Source organism: Myxocyprinus asiaticus, chromosome 37 (assembly GCF_019703515.2).
Source record: "Myxocyprinus asiaticus isolate MX2 ecotype Aquarium Trade chromosome 37, UBuf_Myxa_2, whole genome shotgun sequence".
Lineage (NCBI taxonomy): Eukaryota > Metazoa > Chordata > Actinopteri > Cypriniformes > Catostomidae > Myxocyprinus > Myxocyprinus asiaticus.
The window spans coordinates 41,415,983-41,437,500 of record NC_059380.1 but is presented as its reverse complement, the minus strand read 5'-3'; the positions used below and the strand labels follow the sequence as shown (position 1 = coordinate 41,437,500).

General features: G+C 39.9%; 1 protein-coding gene across 2 annotated transcripts in view; it reads right to left on the bottom strand.

Annotated features, from left to right (window-relative positions):
* Positions 1 to 3,038: 3,038 nt before the first annotated feature.
* The window catches only part of trappc10 (trafficking protein particle complex subunit 10), a 50,265-nt gene continuing 31,785 nt past the window's right edge, over positions 3,039 to 21,518 (bottom strand). The window contains exons 15-23 of one of the 2 annotated variants that reach the window (XM_051676356.1): positions 20,158 to 20,299; positions 19,831 to 19,989; positions 18,809 to 19,038; positions 18,200 to 18,300; positions 17,792 to 17,918; positions 15,930 to 16,094; positions 13,961 to 14,141; positions 13,501 to 13,695; positions 3,039 to 4,433 (exon numbers count right to left, since the gene is read on the bottom strand). In XM_051676356.1, the coding sequence (XP_051532316.1) occupies positions 4,186 to 4,433; positions 13,501 to 13,695; positions 13,961 to 14,141; positions 15,930 to 16,094; positions 17,792 to 17,918; positions 18,200 to 18,300; positions 18,809 to 19,038; positions 19,831 to 19,989; positions 20,158 to 20,299 (1,548 nt within the window). In that variant the 3' untranslated portion in view covers positions 3,039 to 4,185. Of the gene's footprint in view, positions 4,434 to 13,500; positions 13,696 to 13,960; positions 14,142 to 14,775; positions 14,912 to 15,929; positions 16,095 to 17,791; positions 17,919 to 18,199; positions 18,301 to 18,808; positions 19,039 to 19,830; positions 19,990 to 20,157; positions 20,300 to 21,518 lie in introns of those variants that run through there. The other variant, XM_051676357.1, reaches the window with a different exon arrangement.

Sequence of the window (21,518 nt, the reverse complement as noted above, 5' to 3'; positions counted from 1 at the left end):
CGTGTCACAGCTCATCAGAACCATCAAGGTGAGAGCGTTTGTGTCTTTCACAGGTGTTGGTGTTTGTTGGTCAGTGATTATTTATGGCTGACTGTTGTTTCCTCAGGACACTCGTGAGTTCCTGCTCTCATTCCAGCATCAGACGCCCGTCAGAGGAGAATTCAGCAGCAGACACGACCTCATGCTGCAGGACAGAGTCACACTGCAGGTAACTATCAGCACAACCTCTTATAATACATCAGATTTCAAACAGCATGTACATGTGACACACGTTACACGACATCATCTTCAACATGAGCTGCTGTGAGACGATGCAGTTGATCAGCTGGGACAGAGAACTCAAACAACACGTGAGAAAACCTCAATCCACTAATGCAGATCACAGGGATATTTGGGGTTATTTTCAACATTATATCAATGTTATATGATGCTGATTACCACAAACAATCATTATAATTCATCTCTCAGTTTGATGTTTGTTTTTCTGTAAATGCACTCACAATGGAAGTCTCTGGGACAAGTGCACTGGAGCGTTTAAGAGCAGAAAAGTGCTTTTATTCATTCTTTTATATAAAAAATGTGTTTATTTGAGCTGTAAAGTGTCTAGCACTACTTTTCTAGGCAGATGAACTTCTGGTTACTGATGGAGGTTTGCTCATGCAAACGGTGTTTTACAGATAATTTTGTCCACAGATGATGTCCTTGAAATGATGCCAAATAAAAGTAACTCAGAATATTCCTTTAAGTTCTGGACATAATGTGAATTCTTAATTGCTTCCAGGTGCCAGATTCACAAAAGCATAAAACTCTTCTTAACTACTGTATTCTTCTTAGTTAGGAAAGTAAATAAGAAAAAAGTAAAGAATATTCTGGATTCCCGATTTCCTGAAAGACTTGTTTTTATCTCTTTTATAATATATTGCACTTAGGAACATTCTTAGAAACTTCTTATAATGTGTCCTAAAACTTTCTCATTTAGCAGTGTTGATTTATTATTATTATTATTGATTTTACTCATTATTGAAAATTGGATTATTAGTCTTTTGACAAAAATGTCCTTTAAATTGTCGATTTCATCATGTCATGTTCATTCATTTTAGTATGTTTTACTCTGACTAAAAAGACATTTTAGTCAACATGAACAAATGAAAAAAAAAAAAAAAAAAAACGAACATCACAAAAAATTTTTTGCCAAACTGTAACAGACCAAACTTAAACCAAATATTCAAATATTTTGAAAAATGTATAAACTACTAACAATTATTTAAATGTATCAAACATATTTAATATCTTAGATTAAACAACTTGAGAAAACTGTCCTGAAAATCTGAGCTCATGAAATAATACTGTATAATGAATATACTGAAGTATATAAGATTTAAAGATTTAATTAAAACCCATTTCATTACTGACATAGTGCATCTTTTTCGTCTAAATAAAACCTTTGTCAACAGACATTTTCGTCAGTAATTTTAACAGTAGTAGTCATATTAACACTGCTGTTTACGACTTAAATTAGAGCAATTTATTAGGAAGTGTTAAAATATTTTTATTAGAGCTGTCGATTTAACGCATTAATTTAGTGTGATTAATTATACCAAAAATAATGTGCAATTAATTGTATAAAAATTAATCATGCCCCCGCTCTGTATGTAAAGTTTGCAATAATTAATGTTCCTACAATCTGAGCAATATAAACCTTGATGTGCCACCTTGATGCAGTAGGGGGCAGTCAGCACGTCTCCAGCTGTACAGACAACACGTCTCATTAAACTAACGAGCGCAGCGTAGTCTTCTACAGATGTGCTGGACGGCGCACTACAGAATGCAGGGATCTCAAGATGCATTTTTCAAGGCTTCAAATTATGTTTAACTTGACACAGGATGCTGAAAACTAGTAACACATACAAAGTGAGATGCTCCAAAAGCATCTGTCCGATACATGAGTACATAGATGGACCAACTATTAAAAAATAGCACAGACGGCATAAGGCCAATAATAGGGTTATGTTCAATGATATGGAAATAAAACTTTTTGTATTGTAGGAATGCTGGTCTGCTGCCACAATATACTGTATGCTTGTGACATTGAAGTTCTACCAGACTGAGGGGCCGTTCACACCGAACAGGTGCACTGTTTATCTATGTATCCGGTCGACTGCATTACCTTCCAAAAGTATACTCTTCTGAGCGCAAGCAAATACCAACGTTTCTGATGCATGCTCACTGTTAATACTATAGTATACTTCAGTCGTCTGCATTGCAGATTGCTCTGTGCACAGTATGCGTGATGCAAATTTCATCATCAGGTATATCCTGTGCTGATATCAAAATCTGCATCACGTATACTGTGCACGTTCCAATCGGCAATGCAGTCAGCTGAAGTATACTATGGCCTTTAGCCGTCGAATTAAACACGCCCCCTCTGTCCAAGACCCCGCCCTTCAAAGAAACACACCATGTCACAGGGGTAAAAAATAAACACCAACAGCTGAACTATGATGTTGAAAGTAAATGCTAAAAAGCAAGGTAGCAAAATGGCGTTGTCATGCGACATGTTTCATAAGTTTTATAGCCTTATTTTGTAATGTGTGTTTGTGAAACATTTTGCCAATTGTTATTTATCATATGCAGATTTGTTTTTGCTGAAGCCTGTCAGTCAAAAGCACTGGAATATTTGTCTTCGCCTCTCTGGCTTCAGCATTACTACTTAATTCTGCATTTCATTCTTTACCACCATTTTTCTCCCAAATCTGGAATGCCCAATTCCCAATGCGCTCTAAGTCCTCGTGGTGGCGTAGTGACTCGCCTCAATCTGGGTGGCGGAGGACGAATCTCAGTTGCCTCCGCGTCTGAGACCGTCAATCCGTGCATCTTATCACGTGGCTTGTTGAGCGTGTTACCGTGGAGACTTCACGCTATTCTCTGCGGCATCCACGCACAACTCACAACATGCCCCACCGAGAGCAAGAACCACATTATAGCGACCACGAGGAGGTTACCCCATGTGACTCTACACTCCCTAGCAACCGGGCCAATTTGGTTGCTTAAGAGACCTGGATTCTTTACAACCTTTAATAAAGTGTGAGTATAATTGTCGTCTTTAACCATCCAATCCTTCAAAGGAACTAAAGGATTTTATTCTTTTTTTTAAAACAGGGAAACAAGACCACAAATATCTTTTTAAAACATATGTATATTTTCAGCTGTAGAATGCGTACATTTGTATTTAATTTAAATAATCTAAATACAATCTGTGATATTTGATTGACTGAATTTACAAAGAGCTTGTGAAAACTGTTCCTGACGTCACGGACTGAAACCTTAACACCTGTTTTACACCCCAAAAGTCCAGAATGTCCCGTGTGAGAAAGTCACAAAATCCGTGAATGATCATCAGCCCAATACAAACGTCCCGGAACGGAATCAGAGGAACCCGGAAAAATAAATAGTGCTTATTATGTGAAATCAAAAGTGACAGTCATACATGTGAAACTGCTGTTCTAGGATCAGTTTTGGCCTTTTATATTGTGATTATTCACTCCGTTTTTGACTGCAGAGTGTAAATATGAATGATCGTTGAGTGAAATAAATGCTCCATCATTCACGATGGAACATGAACCCTTGGGGTTGTCATGGCAACACATGATGCGGGATGTAAGCAGTCAAGAGTGTGTCCAAGTCAACAAAGACTCCCAAGAACAGAAAAGCTTCCTCGACTATTTTTGATTTTTGACACAGTTGTCAAATTTGGTTTTACGCAGCAGGTTTGAGTCTCTCACATACAAACAAACACAGAGATGCAGAAATGGCAAATAGGGCATTATAAATGTGTGAATCTCCCTGGGAACAGTCTTTATGGGATGTTCAAGACAGGAAGAGTGTTTTTGTGCCATCTAGTGTCTGTCGCAGTGGAGCGCAACAATAAGTGCATGACGTGGTAAAAATGACATAAAATAAAAGTATTAAGACAGCAGATAATCCTCAGGCTCAAATGATATCAGTTTGTTTTTGTTTGTGTTCCTGTTTTCAAGTCAGACCAATGGCCAACATCCGCCTGTCGGTTCCTAAATTGGGGACACCAGACTCCCCGTCACCCACGCCCCTCTCGCTCCTTGTCTCTGGTCCGCTGAGGGTGCACACAGGGGCGTCCAGGACGAGACGGGGTGGGGCCGTCCATAGGGGTCATGTGACATTGACTTCCATGATGTGATCATCCGCGGCAGGCAGCACTAGCACCTGGCGGCCCTGTGTGCTATTAAACACCTGACCGGGGCCGAACGTCTCACGCTTTGGCATGGGGAGACCGTGCGGCTGCTGCTCGCCACTGCCCAGAGAGTGAATACTCCCTCGGCTGCGCAGACTCGCCGTGTCGCCCTGATCATCCAAACCCTTATCCAGCAGAGACAGGTTATCATTCTCCAGGCACGAATCTGATTGGAGGACAAAAACAGGGGAAGATACTATTAAGTACAGTCACACAAACCTTTTCATAAAATAGTTTGTTACCATACAAGTTACTAACAACAAGTAGCTAACTACACTAAAACTACTTAAAGGGACAATATCATTTTAAATATCATAATGTCTTGTGTGTACTTTTTGAAAGCTCCACTAAATAATTCTGGGCTCCCTGTCGACATCTGTGTTACTTGTGGAGGAACATTGTTTTGTTTTTTCTGTCAGATGTGCTTCAACACTGCTCATTAGTGATGGGTTGTTCATGAATGATTCGTTCATTTTGAACAAATCTTTTATATGACTCGAAAGAATGAGTAGTCTCAGAGAGTGGTTCGTTCATTTTGCCTTGGCCACGCATGCGCAAAATCTGTGCTTGTGTTTCGTTCATTTGACACGTGACAGCCGCATTGGATCAGTACAGGAAACAGAACTGATTAGTTCACCTCACGAGTCGGTCTTCGGATCTGAGTCTTTCATTCATTTTTCACGTGACAGGTGCATAGACTGTATTGGAAAAAGAAATGAGTTCATACTCCCAACCTTCCTTAAATACAAGCAGTTGGTTTGATTGAAGTGTTGCTGGTCTCATTTTAGCTTCTTTATTAATTGCAATGTATAACTTAAAGTTTCTGTCATGATGGATCTTTTCCATAATATTGAATCTGGTAATAAAGTGTTAGTTGAAGCTTTAAACTTGCTGAATGATGGGAAAAAATAACATTTATAAACTATTTCATTGAAAACTTTCATGTGCAGTTCAATTGTACGGTGTACGTAAAAAAACAACAACAACAAAACTAAAAAAACACCAGACTGAAGTAATCTTGTAGCAATGGTGTTGCGGAGGGTCTCGTGAGTGTGCACGGACAGTCGGATTTCCGGGGGATGGACACCAGTCGGGACTGTTATGCACGAGCTTTTTTCTGTTCTGTGGGTTATTAAGGAATTTATGGTTACATCAATGTTTAATTGTGGTCTATATAATTTAGCCTTGGGTACAAAATTGTTTTTGCATGTCAGTATGTCACTTTAATATAGGTAAAATGTTTCTCTCCACGTGGAATGTTAATGGGTTGGGGCATCCTATAAAAAGGAGGAGGGTGTATCTTTTTTTTTTTTTAGCGTAAAAAATTAGATATAGTGTTCCTTCAAGAAATGCACCTTTCTCCACAGGAAGCTGAAAAGCTTAGCAGGGCATGGGGTGGGCATGTGTTTTGTAGTGCTAGTTCGAGTAAGAGCAGGGGAGTCATCACATTGATAAGCAAGCATTTACAATTTAAATGCATCAAACAGATCAAAGTTAATTTAGGAAGAGTCATTATTGTTTTGGCTGAAATACAGGGGCAAAATCTTATTTCGGCTAATATTTATGAAGCCAATGCTGATGATCAGAACTTTTTTTATAGATCTTGAGGGAAAGTAACATGCAGCTGGGATCCTCCATGATAAGGTTTTGGGTGGAGACTTTAATCTTTTAATGGATCCGGTCATTGATCATAGTGATGCAAAAGTGTGTAGACCCTTTAGAGCAATGTTGACACTTCAGAGGATGTGTAAAAATCTTGGTCTTACAGACATTGGAGACTTCTGAATCCATCTGGGAGGGACTACATCTTTTTTTCATCAGTTCAAAAGATTTACTCTAGAATAGATTTTTTTATATATCTAAGTCACTTATTCCATTTGCCACCGATTGCTCAATTGGGAACATTTTAGTTTCAGATCATGCTTTGGTATGTTTAGAGATGTTGCCGCATATAGAGAAAAGAAAATCATATGGATGGCGCTTTAATACATCCCTTCTACATGACCCAGCATTTCAACAAATGTTAAAGACAGAAGTTAATGTTTATGTGGAGGCCAATTGGTCCTCTGTGGGCGTGGCATGGGAGGTGATTAAGGCAGTCCTTAGGGGGCAGATCTTACAATATGCCTCATTCATTAAAAAGATCAAAGCACAGGAATTAATGGAATTGGAAAAGAGTAATAGAAATGCTGAAACAGAGCGGAAGTGCTGAATGTCATCCAATGGTCATAGAGAGTTAACTCAGCTAAAGTATAGGTATAATACTATTCTGTCACAGAAGGTAGAGTTTTGCTTATTCAGGGCAAGACAGACATACTTTGAGTCAGGAGACAAGGCAGGGAAACCTCTTACCATATACATAAAACAGAGAGAATTTTTTCCACCATCTTTCAGTGAAGTCTTCTGGAGGCAATATATTTACCTCTGCCACAGATATTAATAAGGCCTTTAAAGATTTCTATTTCAATCTTTATAGTTCCAAATCTTCAACTACCGATAAGGATATTAGCAACTTCGTAGAGCCGTTAGAACTTCCTAAACTGACGAATGATCAAAAAGACTCTCTTGACTCAGATATTACTTTGGAGGAGCTTCTTGAGTTAATAAAAGCCTTGCCAACAGGTAAGGCACTGGGGCCAGATGGCTTTGACGCATAATTTTTTTAGATCTTATGTCACAGAATTGGCTCCACTTATGTTAGAAGTTTACACAGAGTCATTAAAGAAAGGTGAACTACCGACAACCATGATGCAAAGCCCTGATCAGTCTCATTCTTAAAAAAGATAAAGACTCCAAAAAAGTTATCGTCCAATTTCGCTGATTCAGTTAGATGTTAAAATATTGTACAATTCTGGCTAATCGATTAAGTAATTACATCTATTATACATATATATCAAGTGGGGTTTATACATCTGATAATATTAGATGTTTCATAAATATGTGGTCAGTAGCAAATGATCAGACCTCTTTTTGTTGCCATCTCACTTGACGCCGAGAAGGCGTTTGATATGGTGGAATGGGACTATCTTTAAGATTTTGGAAATTTAAGAGTTTGGGAACACTTTTAATGGGTGGATTAAGTTACTCTACAAACGTCCATCAGCGGCAGTTCAAACTAATTGATTCATTTCAGATTATTTCTCTCTTGGTAGGGGAACCCGGCAAAGCTGTCCTCTCTCCCCTTTATTGTTCTGTCTTGCCCTACAAACATTAGCATCCGCAATAAGAAAAGAGGATGATTTTCCTTGTATTGTAGCAGGAGGTGTGGTGCATAAACTTTTACTCTACGCAGATGATATATTATTATATGTCTCCGATCCTAGTAGATATATGCCTACCTTCCATAGAATTATTAATTCTTTCTTCAAATTTTCAGGATACAGGGTGAATTGGTCTAAATCGGAAGCTCTTGCTCTGACAGCAGACTGCCCTGTCATGGCTTTCCAACAAGGCGCCTTTCAATGGCCCAAGCAAGGCATTAGGTATTTAGGCATTTTATTTCCAGCAAATTTGAGAGATTTAGTTAGAGTTAATTTTGACCCATTAATGAAAAGGTTCTCATGTGATGTGGATAGGCGGACTTCGCTACATTGATCTATGGCAGGGAGGGTCAATGTTATAAAAATGAATTGTATCCCCAAATTCAATTATCTACTACAGTCTCTCCCTCTAGAATTTCCTCTTTCTTATTTTAAACAATCTGATAGAATATCCAAGTCTTTTATTTGGAATGGTAAACGACCTCGGTTACATTTCAGTATGTTACATAGACCAATTGACACAGGAGATTTAGGCCTCCCCAAAAAATGTTTTTATTACTATGCTTTTAATCTTAGACACCTGGCCCGTTGGTCTCTTCCACCTGAGAGAGCCCCTCCATGGTACTTCACTGAACAAGTGGTCCAATCTCACCATTGCAAAGTCTTTCTATTAAATTGCCTACAGAAGTAAAAATGCATCCTATTATTTCACACTTACGTTCACAATTTTCCTGAAGCGTATGGCTGAACCCCAAATTACAGTGCATCGGAAAGTATTCACAGCGCTTCACTTTTTCCACATTTTGTTATGTTACAGCCTTATTCCAAAATGGATTCAATTCATTATTTTCCACAAAATTCTACAAACAATACCCCATAATGATTGCAAATTTATTAAAAATAGAAAACTTAAAAAAAAAAAAAAAAAAAAAAAAAAAAAATCACATGTACTCACAGCCTTTGCCATGACACTCAAAATTGGGCTCAGGTGCATCCTGTTTCCACTGATCATCCTTGAGACGTTTCTACAACTTGACTGGATTCCACCTGTGGTAAATTCAGTTGATTGGACATGATTTGGAAAGGCACACACCTGTCTATATAAGGTCCCACAGTTAACAGTGCATGTCAGAGCACAAACTAAGCCATGAAGTCCAAGGAATTGTCTGTAGACCTCCGAGACAGGATTGTATCGAGGCACAGATCTGGGGAAGGGTACAGAAAAATATCTGCAGCATTGAAGGTCCCAATGAGCACAGTGGCCTCCATCATCTGTAAATGGAAGAAGTTTGGAACCACCAGGACTCTTCCTAGAGCTGGCCGCCTGGCCAAACTGAGTGATCGGGGGAGAAGGGCCTTAGTCAGGGAGGTGACCAAGAACCCGATGGTCACTCTGACAGAGCTCCAGCATTTCTCTGTGGAGAGAGGAGAACCTTCCAGAAGAACCACCATCTCTGCAGCACTCCATCAATCAGGCCTGTATGGTAGAGTGGCCAGATGGAAGCCACTCCTCAGTAAAAGGCACATGACAGCCCGCCTGGAGTTTGCCAAAAGGCACCTGAAGGACTCTCAGACCATGAGAAACAAAATTCTCTGGTCTGATGAAACAAAGATTGAACTCTTTGGCCTGAATGGCAAGCGTCATGTCTGGGGGACACCAGGCACCGCTCATCACCTGGCCAATACCATCCCTACAGTGAAGCATGGTGGTGGCAGCATCATGCTGTGGGGATGTTTTTCAGCGGCAGGAACTGGGAGACTAATCAGGATCGAGGGAAAGATGAATGCAGCAATGTACAGAGACATCCTTGATGAAAACCTGCTCCAGAGCACTCTGGACCTCAGACTGGGGCGAAGGTTCATCTTCCAACAGGACAACGACCCTAAGCACACAGCCAAGATAACAAAGGAGTGGCTCCGGGACAACTCTGTGAATGTCCTTGAGTGGCCCAGCCAGAGCCCAGACTTGAACCCGATTGAACATCTCTGGAGAGATCTGAAAATGACTGTGCACTGACGCTCCCCACCCAATTGATGGAGCTTGAGAGGTCCTGCAAAGAAGAATGGGAGAAACTGCCCAAAAATAGGTGTGCCAAGCTTGTAGCATCATACTCAAAAAGACTTGAGGCTGTAATTGGTGCCAAAGGTGCTTCAACAAAGTATTGAGCAAAGGCTGTGAATACTTATGTACATGTGTTTTTTGTTTTCTTTTTTTCTTTTTAATAAATTTGCAAAGATTTCAAACAAACTTCTTTCACATTGTCATTATGGGGTATTGTTTGTAGAATTGAGGAAAATAATGAATTTAATCCATTTTGGAATAAGGCTGTAACGTAACAAAATGTGGAAAAAGTGAAGCGCTGTGAATACTTTCCGGATGCGCTGTATGTATTAACAAGTCCCCTTTTTGCTGGAAAGAATGGATCGTGAGGGGTGTAGCTACACTTGGTGACCTTTATATAAAAATGGAGCTTTGAGATCATTTGAAAACATAACACAGCAATTTGGGATTTCTAGGGCTCAATTTTTCAGATATTTACAGCTGCGCCATCTACTTTGTACTATTTTTGGTGGCAGTACACAACCCCCTAAAGCTGCACACACCCTCTGTATGGTGCTCACAGACTTTGGAAAGGGTCATGAAGCTTCAGTGTATTATTCCTCATTAATTCAGAGTCTTGGTGATGGAGCCTTAAATGAGGTTATGGGAAAGAGATTTGAACTTGGTATTGGAGGATGGGGAGTGGGAAAGAATTTTAAAAAATTTTTAAACTATATCTAGGGATGCAAGGTACATCTTATTCAGTTTAATATTTTGCATAGTTTCTACTGGACTCCTTCTAGATTGTTTAGGCTTGGTTTAAAAGACACACGTACCTGCTGGCGATGTCAGGTGGAGGATGGAGACATGACCCATGATCTGTGGTTCTGCACTAAGATTCAAGAATTCTGGGTAAGAGTCCAGAATTTTATCTGTGAGGTTTTAGATACTCAAATTTCATTCTGTCCCAGACTATGTATATTGGGTGATGGGGCAGTTATTAAAGTAGGTGACAAATATACAAAAAGCTGGGTCCAAACTAGTGAAATGAAAGTCTAATTCTTAGTGAATGGGAGTCAACGGGCACTCCCTCATTTCAAGAATTGTTCACCGAATTGGGAAGGGTGGCGGCATTCGAAAAGATGTCATACAAACAGCTTGGCAGATTAGATGCATGTGATAAGAAATGGAACAAATACATGACCTTTCTGGAAGGCTCTCGGTGAGGGCCATGTGGAGAGAAACTGTTTTAATTGTTTTATTCCTCTTCATATTTATGTGTGTATACTCAGGTGTGGGCCACGGGAATGTTTATTGGGGGTTGGAAAGGGGATAGGGAATTAATGGGGGTTTAGGGGATAATGGTTGACTCTGTGCATGTATAGTTTCCTTTGTTCTGTGTTATATTTGAGAATCAACCAATAAACATGTTAATCTAAAAAAAAAAAAAAAAAAAATAATAATAATAATAATAATAATAATAATAATAATAACTTTTAGAGCAAATGCAAAATCAAATATCATCCGTATTCTGAAAGTATATAGACATAATTTTTGTAGACATATTGCCGGGCCCTAATAATAATAATAATAAGAAATTACAAAAATATATTACTATTTTATGAAGAACATCTAATCCTCAAAATAATAATAATAATAATAATAATAATAACTAGATAGTAAAGCTTGAAGACAAACTTTATGTTGGCTTGAAAAAGCCTTGTCTAAAAGTTTAAAATAGTTGGAAGAGTTGGAAGTTTGAAGGTCTTACAGTCAGACAGACAAAAGGAACATCATACAGATAGCTGCAAGATGTCCTATGCAACCCTACACCTTGGTTGTTTTTCTAAATGGCAAATTTGTTGCTAGGGTAACCACATTTGGTTGCTAGGCAGTTACCAAGGTGATACTGAAAAGGCTCCTTGCTACCCTGAGTCAAATTAACAAAACCAGAAGTCTCTACAATGTTCTGGTGCAGAGATATGTTATTTGTTACTTGGTTGCTAGGGTAACCCCATCTGGTTGCTATGCAGTTACCAGGGTGATACTTATCAAGCCTCCTTTCCATCCTTAGTGAAATAAGTCAACCTGAAGTCTCTACGATGTTCTTGTGCAGATATATGTGATTTGTTACTTGGTTGCTAGTGTAACCCCATATGGTTGCCAAGCAGTTACCAGGGTGATACTTATCTAGACTCCTTGCCATCCTGATTGAATAAGTCAACCCAGAAGTCTCAACAATTTTCTGGTGCAGAGATATGTGATTTATTACTTGGTTGCTAGGGTAACCTCATCTGGTTACTAGGCAGTTACCAAGGTGATACTTAACATGGCTCTTTGCCATCCTGAGTGAAATAAGTCAACCCGGAAGTCTCTATGATGTTCTGGTGCAGAGATATGTGATTTGTTACTTGGTTGCTAGGGTAACCCCATCTGGTTGCTAGGCAGTTACCAAGGCGATACTTAATATGGCTCTTTGCAATCCTGAGTGAAATAAGTCAACCCAGAAATCTCTACGATGTTCTGGTGCAGAGATATGTGATTTGTTATCTGGTTGCTAGGCAGTTACCAGGGTGATACTTTTCAAGGCTCCTTGCCATCCTGAGTGAAATAAGTCAACCCGGAAGTCTCTACAATGTTCTGGTGCAGAGATATGTGATTTGTTACTTGGTTGCTAGGGTAACCCCATGTGGTTGCTAGGCAGTTGCCAGTGTGATACCAAGAAGGCTGCTTGCTGTTCTGAGTCATACAAGCCAACAATGATGTCTCTACGACATTCTGCTCCTGAGATAACCATCTAAGCAATTTTAAATGGAAGTCAGTGGGGTTTGGTTGCTAGGGTGCTCTAAATGGTTGCTAGGGCATGGCCAAGTAGTTTCCATGATGATACTTGAAGACTGATTGCTTACCCAATTCAAACAAGACAACTCTCATGTCTGTAGAACATTCTGATCTGAAGATATCTATCTAAGCCATTTTGAATGGCAGTCAATGGGTTTTGGTTGCTAGGGTGCACTAAATGGTTGCTAGATTGTTAAAGTGATGGAGTGAAAGAAAGAATAAAAAGAGTGGAGTGATGGAAAGATAGAAAAGAGAGTGACAGATAGAAAGTATGAGTGGTGGAGTGATAGGAAGTAGATTGAATCCTTTAAAGGAGTTATTATAGGGAAAAGTTTTCACACCTTGAATGGGAGTCAATTTAAAATCAGTCCTGTTCGGAAGTCCAATACAGGAATACCGGAAGTCCGATCAGTTAGAAAAGATATAGCAACCCGAGTTTGGTGGTTGTAGCTTTAAAGCTCTAGAAGGAGATACAGTTTAAATTTAGGCTCAGAATAATAATAATAATAATAATAATAATAATAATAATAATAAGCTTATATAGTAGATCAGTATGTTGGCTTTGACAAGCCAACATAATAATAATTCAATATTATATTAAAATAGTCCCACAATAATAATTCTGTATTATAATAATATTCATCAAGGTTTCAAGAAATAAGTGAGTTAAGTTATAGTTTTTGTGCACCCTGCAGTTTTTTTACACACACACAAAGAAAAGTTTTGTGAAAATAGATGTAGTTTAATCACGTCTATCACAAAAATCTGAGCTAGTACCATATCTGCCGCCGTACCCTCTTTTCTTTGTTTACGGACGAACGCCAGAAGCCTGAAATGTCCCACCGAATCAAACCTGACAGCTCTGAATGTAAAATCATTATGACAGGCTTATTGTAGTGACTCAGTAATGTTTCACAGTTCTGATGTAATAATAACAGTATTCTAATCACAATGCACTGTTCATTATTGGAATAAATACAGGAAACACAGGAATATCTCGAGTTACTGTCATCATACTGACAGATGAAGTTTAGTTAGTAGTGTTGCTACTGTGAGAGTGTAGACAGGAACAGCGTTTGACATGATCTAACCTGTGTCAGGCTGGATGACAGGGCTCGTGTGGTGAGGCAGGTATTTGAACACTCGAATGTTCGGGAACGGCAGGTGTCCAGCAAACAGCGGCATGATCTCCATATGAACCTTGTGTGTTGCCATGGCGGCAACTGGCATGGACACAACCCCTGAACTTTTGCCACACACTGCCCAGTTACTGTTGTTATCAATCACTGCAGACACACACACACACACAGAAACATAATTATCATAAACAATTCCACCCAGTAATCTGACTGTAGGCTGTTTGCAGTTGCCAAGCAACATAACAACTTATATAGATGCTATATAAGTTATAAACTCACTATCTAAAGGAACTATAAAGAATGAACGGGTCACAGGTGTGTTTATATTCATCGAACAAACAGCTTTGAACGTGGCTCATGCAATCAGAATTCAGAGTCAGAACTCTATTTGAGGATGTTTCGTCTGTCGCACCTTCATACATGAGTCTGGACGTGCGTAGTCCTCCTGTCTCACTAAACTCCTCGTCTGATCTGTCTGTCTCACTGGGTTCTGTGAGACGTGTCAGTGACACCTCCAGTCTGCAGAGGGATCCGGTGTGACAGTGCTGCTCATCCGCAGCCGGACAGATCTCTGCTTGCACGCTGTACAACGTCTGCATAAATGCACAAACAATGGCAGAAGTATGATTTAGCAGCCAAAGACCATGTCCAATCTAATCTGCTTTCAATTGAAAACTTTTTTCAGTTTCATAGCGTCATTGTTGTCCAAAGTACATATATGGTAATGGAGAATTTGCTCCGGAGGAAAATGCCAGTCTAGTATGAATGAGAGGCGTAAATGTAGCGAAATCAGTGCATTTTCATAACAAAAAACGTATTAGTGTAAACCACAAATGTGCAAAATTTTGTACATGTATATTGTATGAGTACAGTTAAAGTCAGAAGTTTACATACATTTAGGTTGAAGTTATTAAAACTCATTTTTTAACACTCCACAGATTTCATATTAGCAAACTATCATTTTGGCAAGTCGTTTAGGACATCTACTTTGTGCATGACACGAGTAATTTTTCCAACAACTGTTTACAGACAGATTGTTTCACTTTTAATTGACTATATCACAATTCCAGTGGGTCAGAAATTTACATACACTAAGTTAACTGTGCCTTTAAGCAGCTTGGAAAATTCCAGAAAATGATGTCAAGCCTTTAGCCAATTAGCCAATTAGCTTCTGATAGGAGGTGTACTGAATTGGAGGTGTACCTGTGGATGTGTTTAAAGGCCTACCTTCAAACTCAGCGCCTCTTAGCTTGACATCATGGGAAAATCAAAAGAAATCAGCCCAGAAAAACAATTGTGGCCCTCCACAAGTCTGGTTCATCCTTGGGAGCAATTTCCAAACACCTGAAGGTACCACGTTCATCTGTACAAACAATAGTACACAAGTATAAACACCATGGGACCACACAGCCATCATACCGATCAGGAAGGAGACTCATTCTGTCTCCTAGAGATTAACGTAGTTTGGTGCGAAAAGTGCAAATCAATCCCAGAACAACAGCAAAGGACCTTGTGAAGATGCTAGAGGAAACAGGTAGACAAGTATCTATATCCACAGTAAAACGCGTCCTATATCAACATAACCTGAAAGGCTGCTTAGCAAGGAAGAAACCACTGCTCCAAAACCGCCATAAAAAAGCCAGACTACAGTTTGCAAGTGCACATGGGGACAAAGAGCTTACTTTTTGGAAAATGTCCTCTGGTCTGATGAAACAAAAATGGAACAGTTTGGCCATAATGACCATCGTTATGTTTGGAGGAAAAAGGGTGAGGCTTGCAAACTGAAGAACACCATCCCAACCGTGAAGCATGGGGGTGGCAGCATCATGTTGTGGGGGTGCTTTGCTGCAGGAGGGACTGGTGCACTTCACAAAATAGATGGCATCATGAGGAAGGAAAATTATGTGGATATATTGAAGCAACATCTCAAGATATCAGACAGGAAGTTAAAGCTCGGTCGCAAATGGGTCTTCCAAATGGACAATGACCCCAAGCATACCTCCAAAGTTGTGGCAAAATGGCTTAAGGACAACAAAGTCAAGGTATTGGAGTGGCCACCACAAAGCCCTGACCTCAATCCAATGTTTTCTACGATTAAATGTCAGGAATTGTGAAAAACTGAGTTTAAATGTATTTGGCTAAAGTGTATGTAAACTTATGACTTCAACAGTATATGAACCATTTATTTAGTGACAGATGACTTTACGCCAAAATACTGTGGAGTTTTATTGGACGCATTTGACAACAACAAAAGAAATGAGAAGTGCTTTCTCCTCTCTTTTATAAATGCAAATATAATAAAATGCTTGTTTTTCCCTGGAGTTTGTGACTCATTTCGGGTCAAGCAGCACTGCTGTAAACGTCACTATAAACAGACTCACAGAAACTTTCTCCAGCGTGAAGTCGTAGCTGTAGGGTTTGAGTGCTGCGTCAGGTGCGTCTGCAGGAGTGAAGCTGGCAGAGAACACACACTGCAGAGACAGTGGTGGCGCACCGGACCAACGCAGCTCCCAAATGCTGAACACACATTGACGACTGATGATGACCTGCAGAGAACGACACCGATCAGACATATCACTCACATCAGGACAGTCATTTACTGTCATTAGGTCATTAATCAAAAACATGTCCCTTGACTTTTCAGTCATGTCAGGAAACCCCCATTTAAAAGGCATCTTTCTGTAAGCTAACCTTCTTTAATTTATTTTTAATAATCTTATTATTTTTTCCCCTTTTTCACCCAATTTGGAATGCCCAATTCCCTATGCGCTCTTTAAGTCCTCGTGGTGGCGTAGTGATTCACCTCAATCTGGGTGGCGGAGGACAAATGTTGATGAAGTTTTTTTCGATTTCGTGAACACCAATGAAGACAAAAAAAGACACGTCATGACTATTATTAAAGGATTTTAATTCAAACATACTGTTGAGGAAAATATGACGAGAAAAAATAATAATACAAGACATGACCAATGCACAATGTTTTTAGAAGAGCACAGATTCCAATAACCCTCCCACTTGAGCTGAAAGATTTAATACAGATCGCTAACAGGTTAATTACCTCATTCAAACACATCCTATACATGACAATAGCCCCTTCCACACATACAGCCTTTTCCAGAAAATTCACTGCATTTTTCAGGTTAGAGTTCATGTGTGAACACGACCTTTTTGAAAATACTGGTAAATTTTGCTCTGTTGATTTCCTAAATGCGAAGTTGTATCATTACCTAAAAATGTCCATATTGATGGTATGTGTGAACAGCACATGAGGTACATTTACCAGTAAAGGCAACCCAACAATTTTCCTGTAATTTACCTGATTGCATGTGTGAAAGGGGCAAATAATCAGCTATATCCACAATGTAAACATAAGCTTACAATTTACACCTGAACAGACAATGAAGCCAACAAACAGGTGAACTTGCACCAAGTTACACACTAGTCAGAATGTTAAACTTGCATTGTGAATACACCGTTTTCTGTAAAAACGCAATCAGTCTCTAAAGCATGAATAATTCACAACAGTCATTTCTAAAAGTATCTAATACTTCAGTATACTCATTATATGCTTTTATTTCAGGAGCTCATTACATTTTTTTTACAACAGTTTTCACACGTTGTATTTATTTTTTCTTTCACATTTTTTTTATCCCTTTTCTCCCAATTTGGAATGCCCAATTCCCACTACTTAGTAGGTCCTCGCGGTGGTGCGGTTACTCACCTCAATCCAGGTGGCGGAGGAAAAGTCTCAGTTGCCTCCACTTCTGAGACCGTCAATCCGTGCATCTTATCACGTGACTCGTTGTGCATGACACCGCGGAGACTCACAGCATGTGGAGGCTCATGCTACTCTCCACGATCCACACACAACTTACCACACACCCCATTGAGAGCGAGAACCACTAATCACGACCACGAGGAGGTTACCCCATGTGACTCTACCCTCCCTAGCAACCGGGCCAATTTGGTTGCTTAGGAGACCTGGCTGGGGTAACTCAGCACGCCCTGGATTCAAACTCGCGACTCCAGGTGTGGTAGTCAGTGTCAATACTCGCTGAGCTACACAGGCACCGTGTTAGAACAGAATTAAACATATATCCATCTTTTAAACAGCGTCTGCAGTGCAGCTGACCACTTTTGAGTAGCTTGACTGTAATTAAAACACTTTTGTTTGTGAAGATGCAAGTTACCCATGATTTAGTTATAAAGTATCTGCATCTGTGTGTGTGTAAATGACACTTACATTGTGTGTGTTAGTACTGAGTGAGATCAGCTCCAGTGAAGGTGTTTGTTGATTCTCGGCGAGTGTCTGATTGGTCAGCTTAAATTTAGTGTCTGATACATTCTGAAGACAAATCTGGATGAACTTCCTATCAGGGCGAAACAAAACAGGAAAAGCATCACAACTATCTGACTGCTCATGCATCTGTCACAATAACAACACATGTGAGAGAGAATATGTTTGGAATAGAAACAAAAACACAAAGTGAAGCATTCAGCATCATTCCACAATAAAACGTTCCATGCATGCTGAAAATGTTAATGTTGTGCACACTAAACATACTACATACTGCAGCAATAGTAAGATCAGTGTAGTAGTATGCTATTGTGAACACAGCCAGTGTGTATGTGTGTCGTGAGGTGTGTTTACCTGCATCCTGCAGACAACAGTGTGTGTTTGACTTTAAAGGGCACGTGGAACATGAGAGAGACTATAGTCGAGTAAATGGACCAGGGGCAATCAACAGACACCTACAGCAAACACACACAACAACTCATTCACAATAATACATGTACACAAATACACAACTTACAGAGTCGTGTCATATTTGGTTTCTCATGACTATTTTCCACCCTCTCTCTTTCAATTAAAATCTAGTTTTTGTTACTGTCCCTTTAAGACTGCATATGTAAATGAAATCTGTTATGACTGGCTAACATCTTTGTGTGTGAAATGAGTAGCAACACCCCCGCCGGGTTGCTGATAACTGAATAGGTGTTGATGGGGGGGGGCAGTCATATGTTAATGAGCACAACAGTGCCCACCCACTTTTATAGCTGTTTTGGTTCCAGAAGTATTTTTTCCCTTCATTTTCTTCATAGCGATTTCATAAAATCCTTCTGTTACCATTAAATATCAATTTGCCTATAGAGAGATATTAATGGGGTTTTTATTTCCGGAACCAGACTGTTGTGCTCAATAATTATGATGAATTCCAAATCATTTCTCCAGTTTAGTTTCAATCAACGCGTCTCAAACCTTCTGGTCTATGATGGTCATTCCACTGTTAAACCGCGTTCTGCTGTGCGAACGATGACTTATCTCGCCATTCGTGAGCCGCTCGCTCTCCATGCGCGCAGGGCATGAAGGGATATGACACAGCACGTCGAGCAGGAACTCCAGCGTGTGATAGGGTGGAGTCACAGGAAGAGAGATGCTCGTCATCTTCTCAGACGACCGGATGGACAGAGCGCTCTCACCCACCAGCTCTGAGACGAATGTGAGACACAAGAGACTTATTTCAACACAGATTACAACAATATTCTTGTACAGCAGGTAAATCTAAAAGGGACACTTTACTCAAAGGATTAATCACCGTTTAGCCTCAGTCACCATTCACTTTCACTGTATGGAAAAAAAGATGCAATGAAAGTGAATGGTGACTGAGGCTATGAGTCCGTAATGTTCTGCCCAGTATCTCACAGAAGAAAGACAGTCATACAGGTTTGGAACAACATGAGGGAGAGTAAATGATGACAGAGTTAATTTGGGTGAAACAGTATTTACAGTAATGCACTTCAATGGAAGTCTATGGGGCAAGCATTCAGAAGGGTTAAACACCATTAATGTGAAGCTTGTATTTTTGTTAAAGCACTCATTAATAGTGTGTTGTTTGAGGTGTAAAGTGTCTAAATCATCCCTTTAAGGTGGCACTACTTTTCCAGGTGGATGAATTTCTGGTTACTGGTGTAATTCCTGTATGTGTAGTTTGCTCTATGTAAAACAGTGAACCATTGTTACTCTTGTCTCTTGTTCTTCGATTGAAATGATGCCAAAGGTGCTTGCTTTCAAACATTTTGATTGACAGAAACTAGGGCTGTCAAAACATTAAAAGGAATCACGATTCATCTCAAGATTTTGTAGTGAACATGTTAACACGTACTGTCAGTGTGTTTTTCACAGTTTTTATGAACTGACAGATGAGTCATTGTTCCCTCTATAAATATTAGGTGGAAAATAATTCCTTTAAGGGCGTTATGTGTGACCCCGTGACCTCTCACCTCCATTGCTGCTCAGGATGCGTGCGGCACATGTGGCACAGTGCAGCACCAGCATCGAGTCAGTGTTGCTCAACTGAAGTGCATCACCCTTCTTCACTGTGTAGTGACCCGTTAGGATGGTGAATTTCACCTGCTGAGGTAAGCCGGCCAACAGGTTGTCTGGGAAACCAGAAAAGGTCAGGTCAAGGCATCAGTTAAACAGGCTCCTTATATGAGCGATTCAGATACAAACACTCTCGTCTCAGCCTCATATCTAACACACATGTTTTAACTCTTTGGCTAGAGCCAGTAGTTGTTTAGAAGAGAATGACTGACAGCTGGACTGACCTGTGAGGGGTTGGATGGTGAGCTGTGGTTCCTGTGAGTAAACCTCATACTGCACAAGAGGGTAAATATGAGGCAGAACAAACTGAACTCGCCCCAATGTAGCACATAGCTGCCGAAGAGTATATGTGCCCGGCTTCTGACTCTGAGAAAAATAAACGCATTAGAATTATATTTTATATTAGAAATATACATTATAATTCTATTGCATATCATATATATATATATATATATATATATACAGTTGTGCTCAAAAGTTTGCATACCCTTGGAGAATTGGTAATATATGTACCATTTTTAAAGAAAACATGAGTGAGCAGGCAAAACACATTTCTTTTATTTCTTATGGGATTCATATTCAACTGTAGGTTATAACAAAATGGCACAATCATAAAACAAAACATGGCAACAAAATGAAATGACCCCTGTTCAAAAGTCTGCATACCCTTAGTTCTTAGCATCAATGACAGCGTGCAGTCTTTTGTAATAGTTGTCTATGAGGCCCCAAATTCTTGCAGGTGGTATAGCTGCCCATTCATCTTGGCAAAATGCCTCCAGGTCATGCAAAGTCTTTGGTCGTCTTGCATGAACCGCACGTTTGAAATCTCCCCAGAGTGGCTAGATGATATTAAGGTCAGGAGACTGTGATGGCCACTCCAGAACCTTCACCTTTTTCTGCTGTAACCACTGGAGGGTCAACTTGGCCTTGTGCTCAGGGTCATTGTCATGCTGGAAAGTCCAAGGGCGTCCCATGCGCAGCTTTCATGCAGAAGAATACAAACTGTCTGCCAGTATTTTCTGATAACATGCTGCATTCATCTTGCCATCAATTTTCACAAGATTCCCCGTGCCTTTAGAGCTCACACACCCCCAAAACATCAGTGAGCCACCACCATGCTCCACAGTGGGGATGGTATTCTTTTCACTATAGGCCTTGTTGACCCCTCTCCAAACATAGTGCTTATGGTTGTGACCATAAAGCTCTATTTTGGTCTCGTCACTCCAAATTACAGTGTGCCAGAAGCTGTGAGGCGTGTCAAGGTGTTGTCGGGCATATTGTAACCGGGCTTTTTTGTGGCATTGATGCAGTAAAGGCTTCTTTCTGGCAACTCGACCATGCAGCTCATTTTTGTTCAAGTATCGTCGTATTGTGCTCCATGAAACAACCACACCGTCTTTTTCCAGAGCAGCCTGTATTTCTCCTGAGGTTACCTGTGGGTTTTTCTTTGTATCCTGAACAATTCTTCTGGCAGTTGTGGCTGAAATCTTTCTTGGTCTACCTGACCTTGGCTTGGTATCAAGAGATCCCCGAATTTTCCACTTCTTAATAAGTGATTGAACAGCACTGACTGGCATTTTCAAGG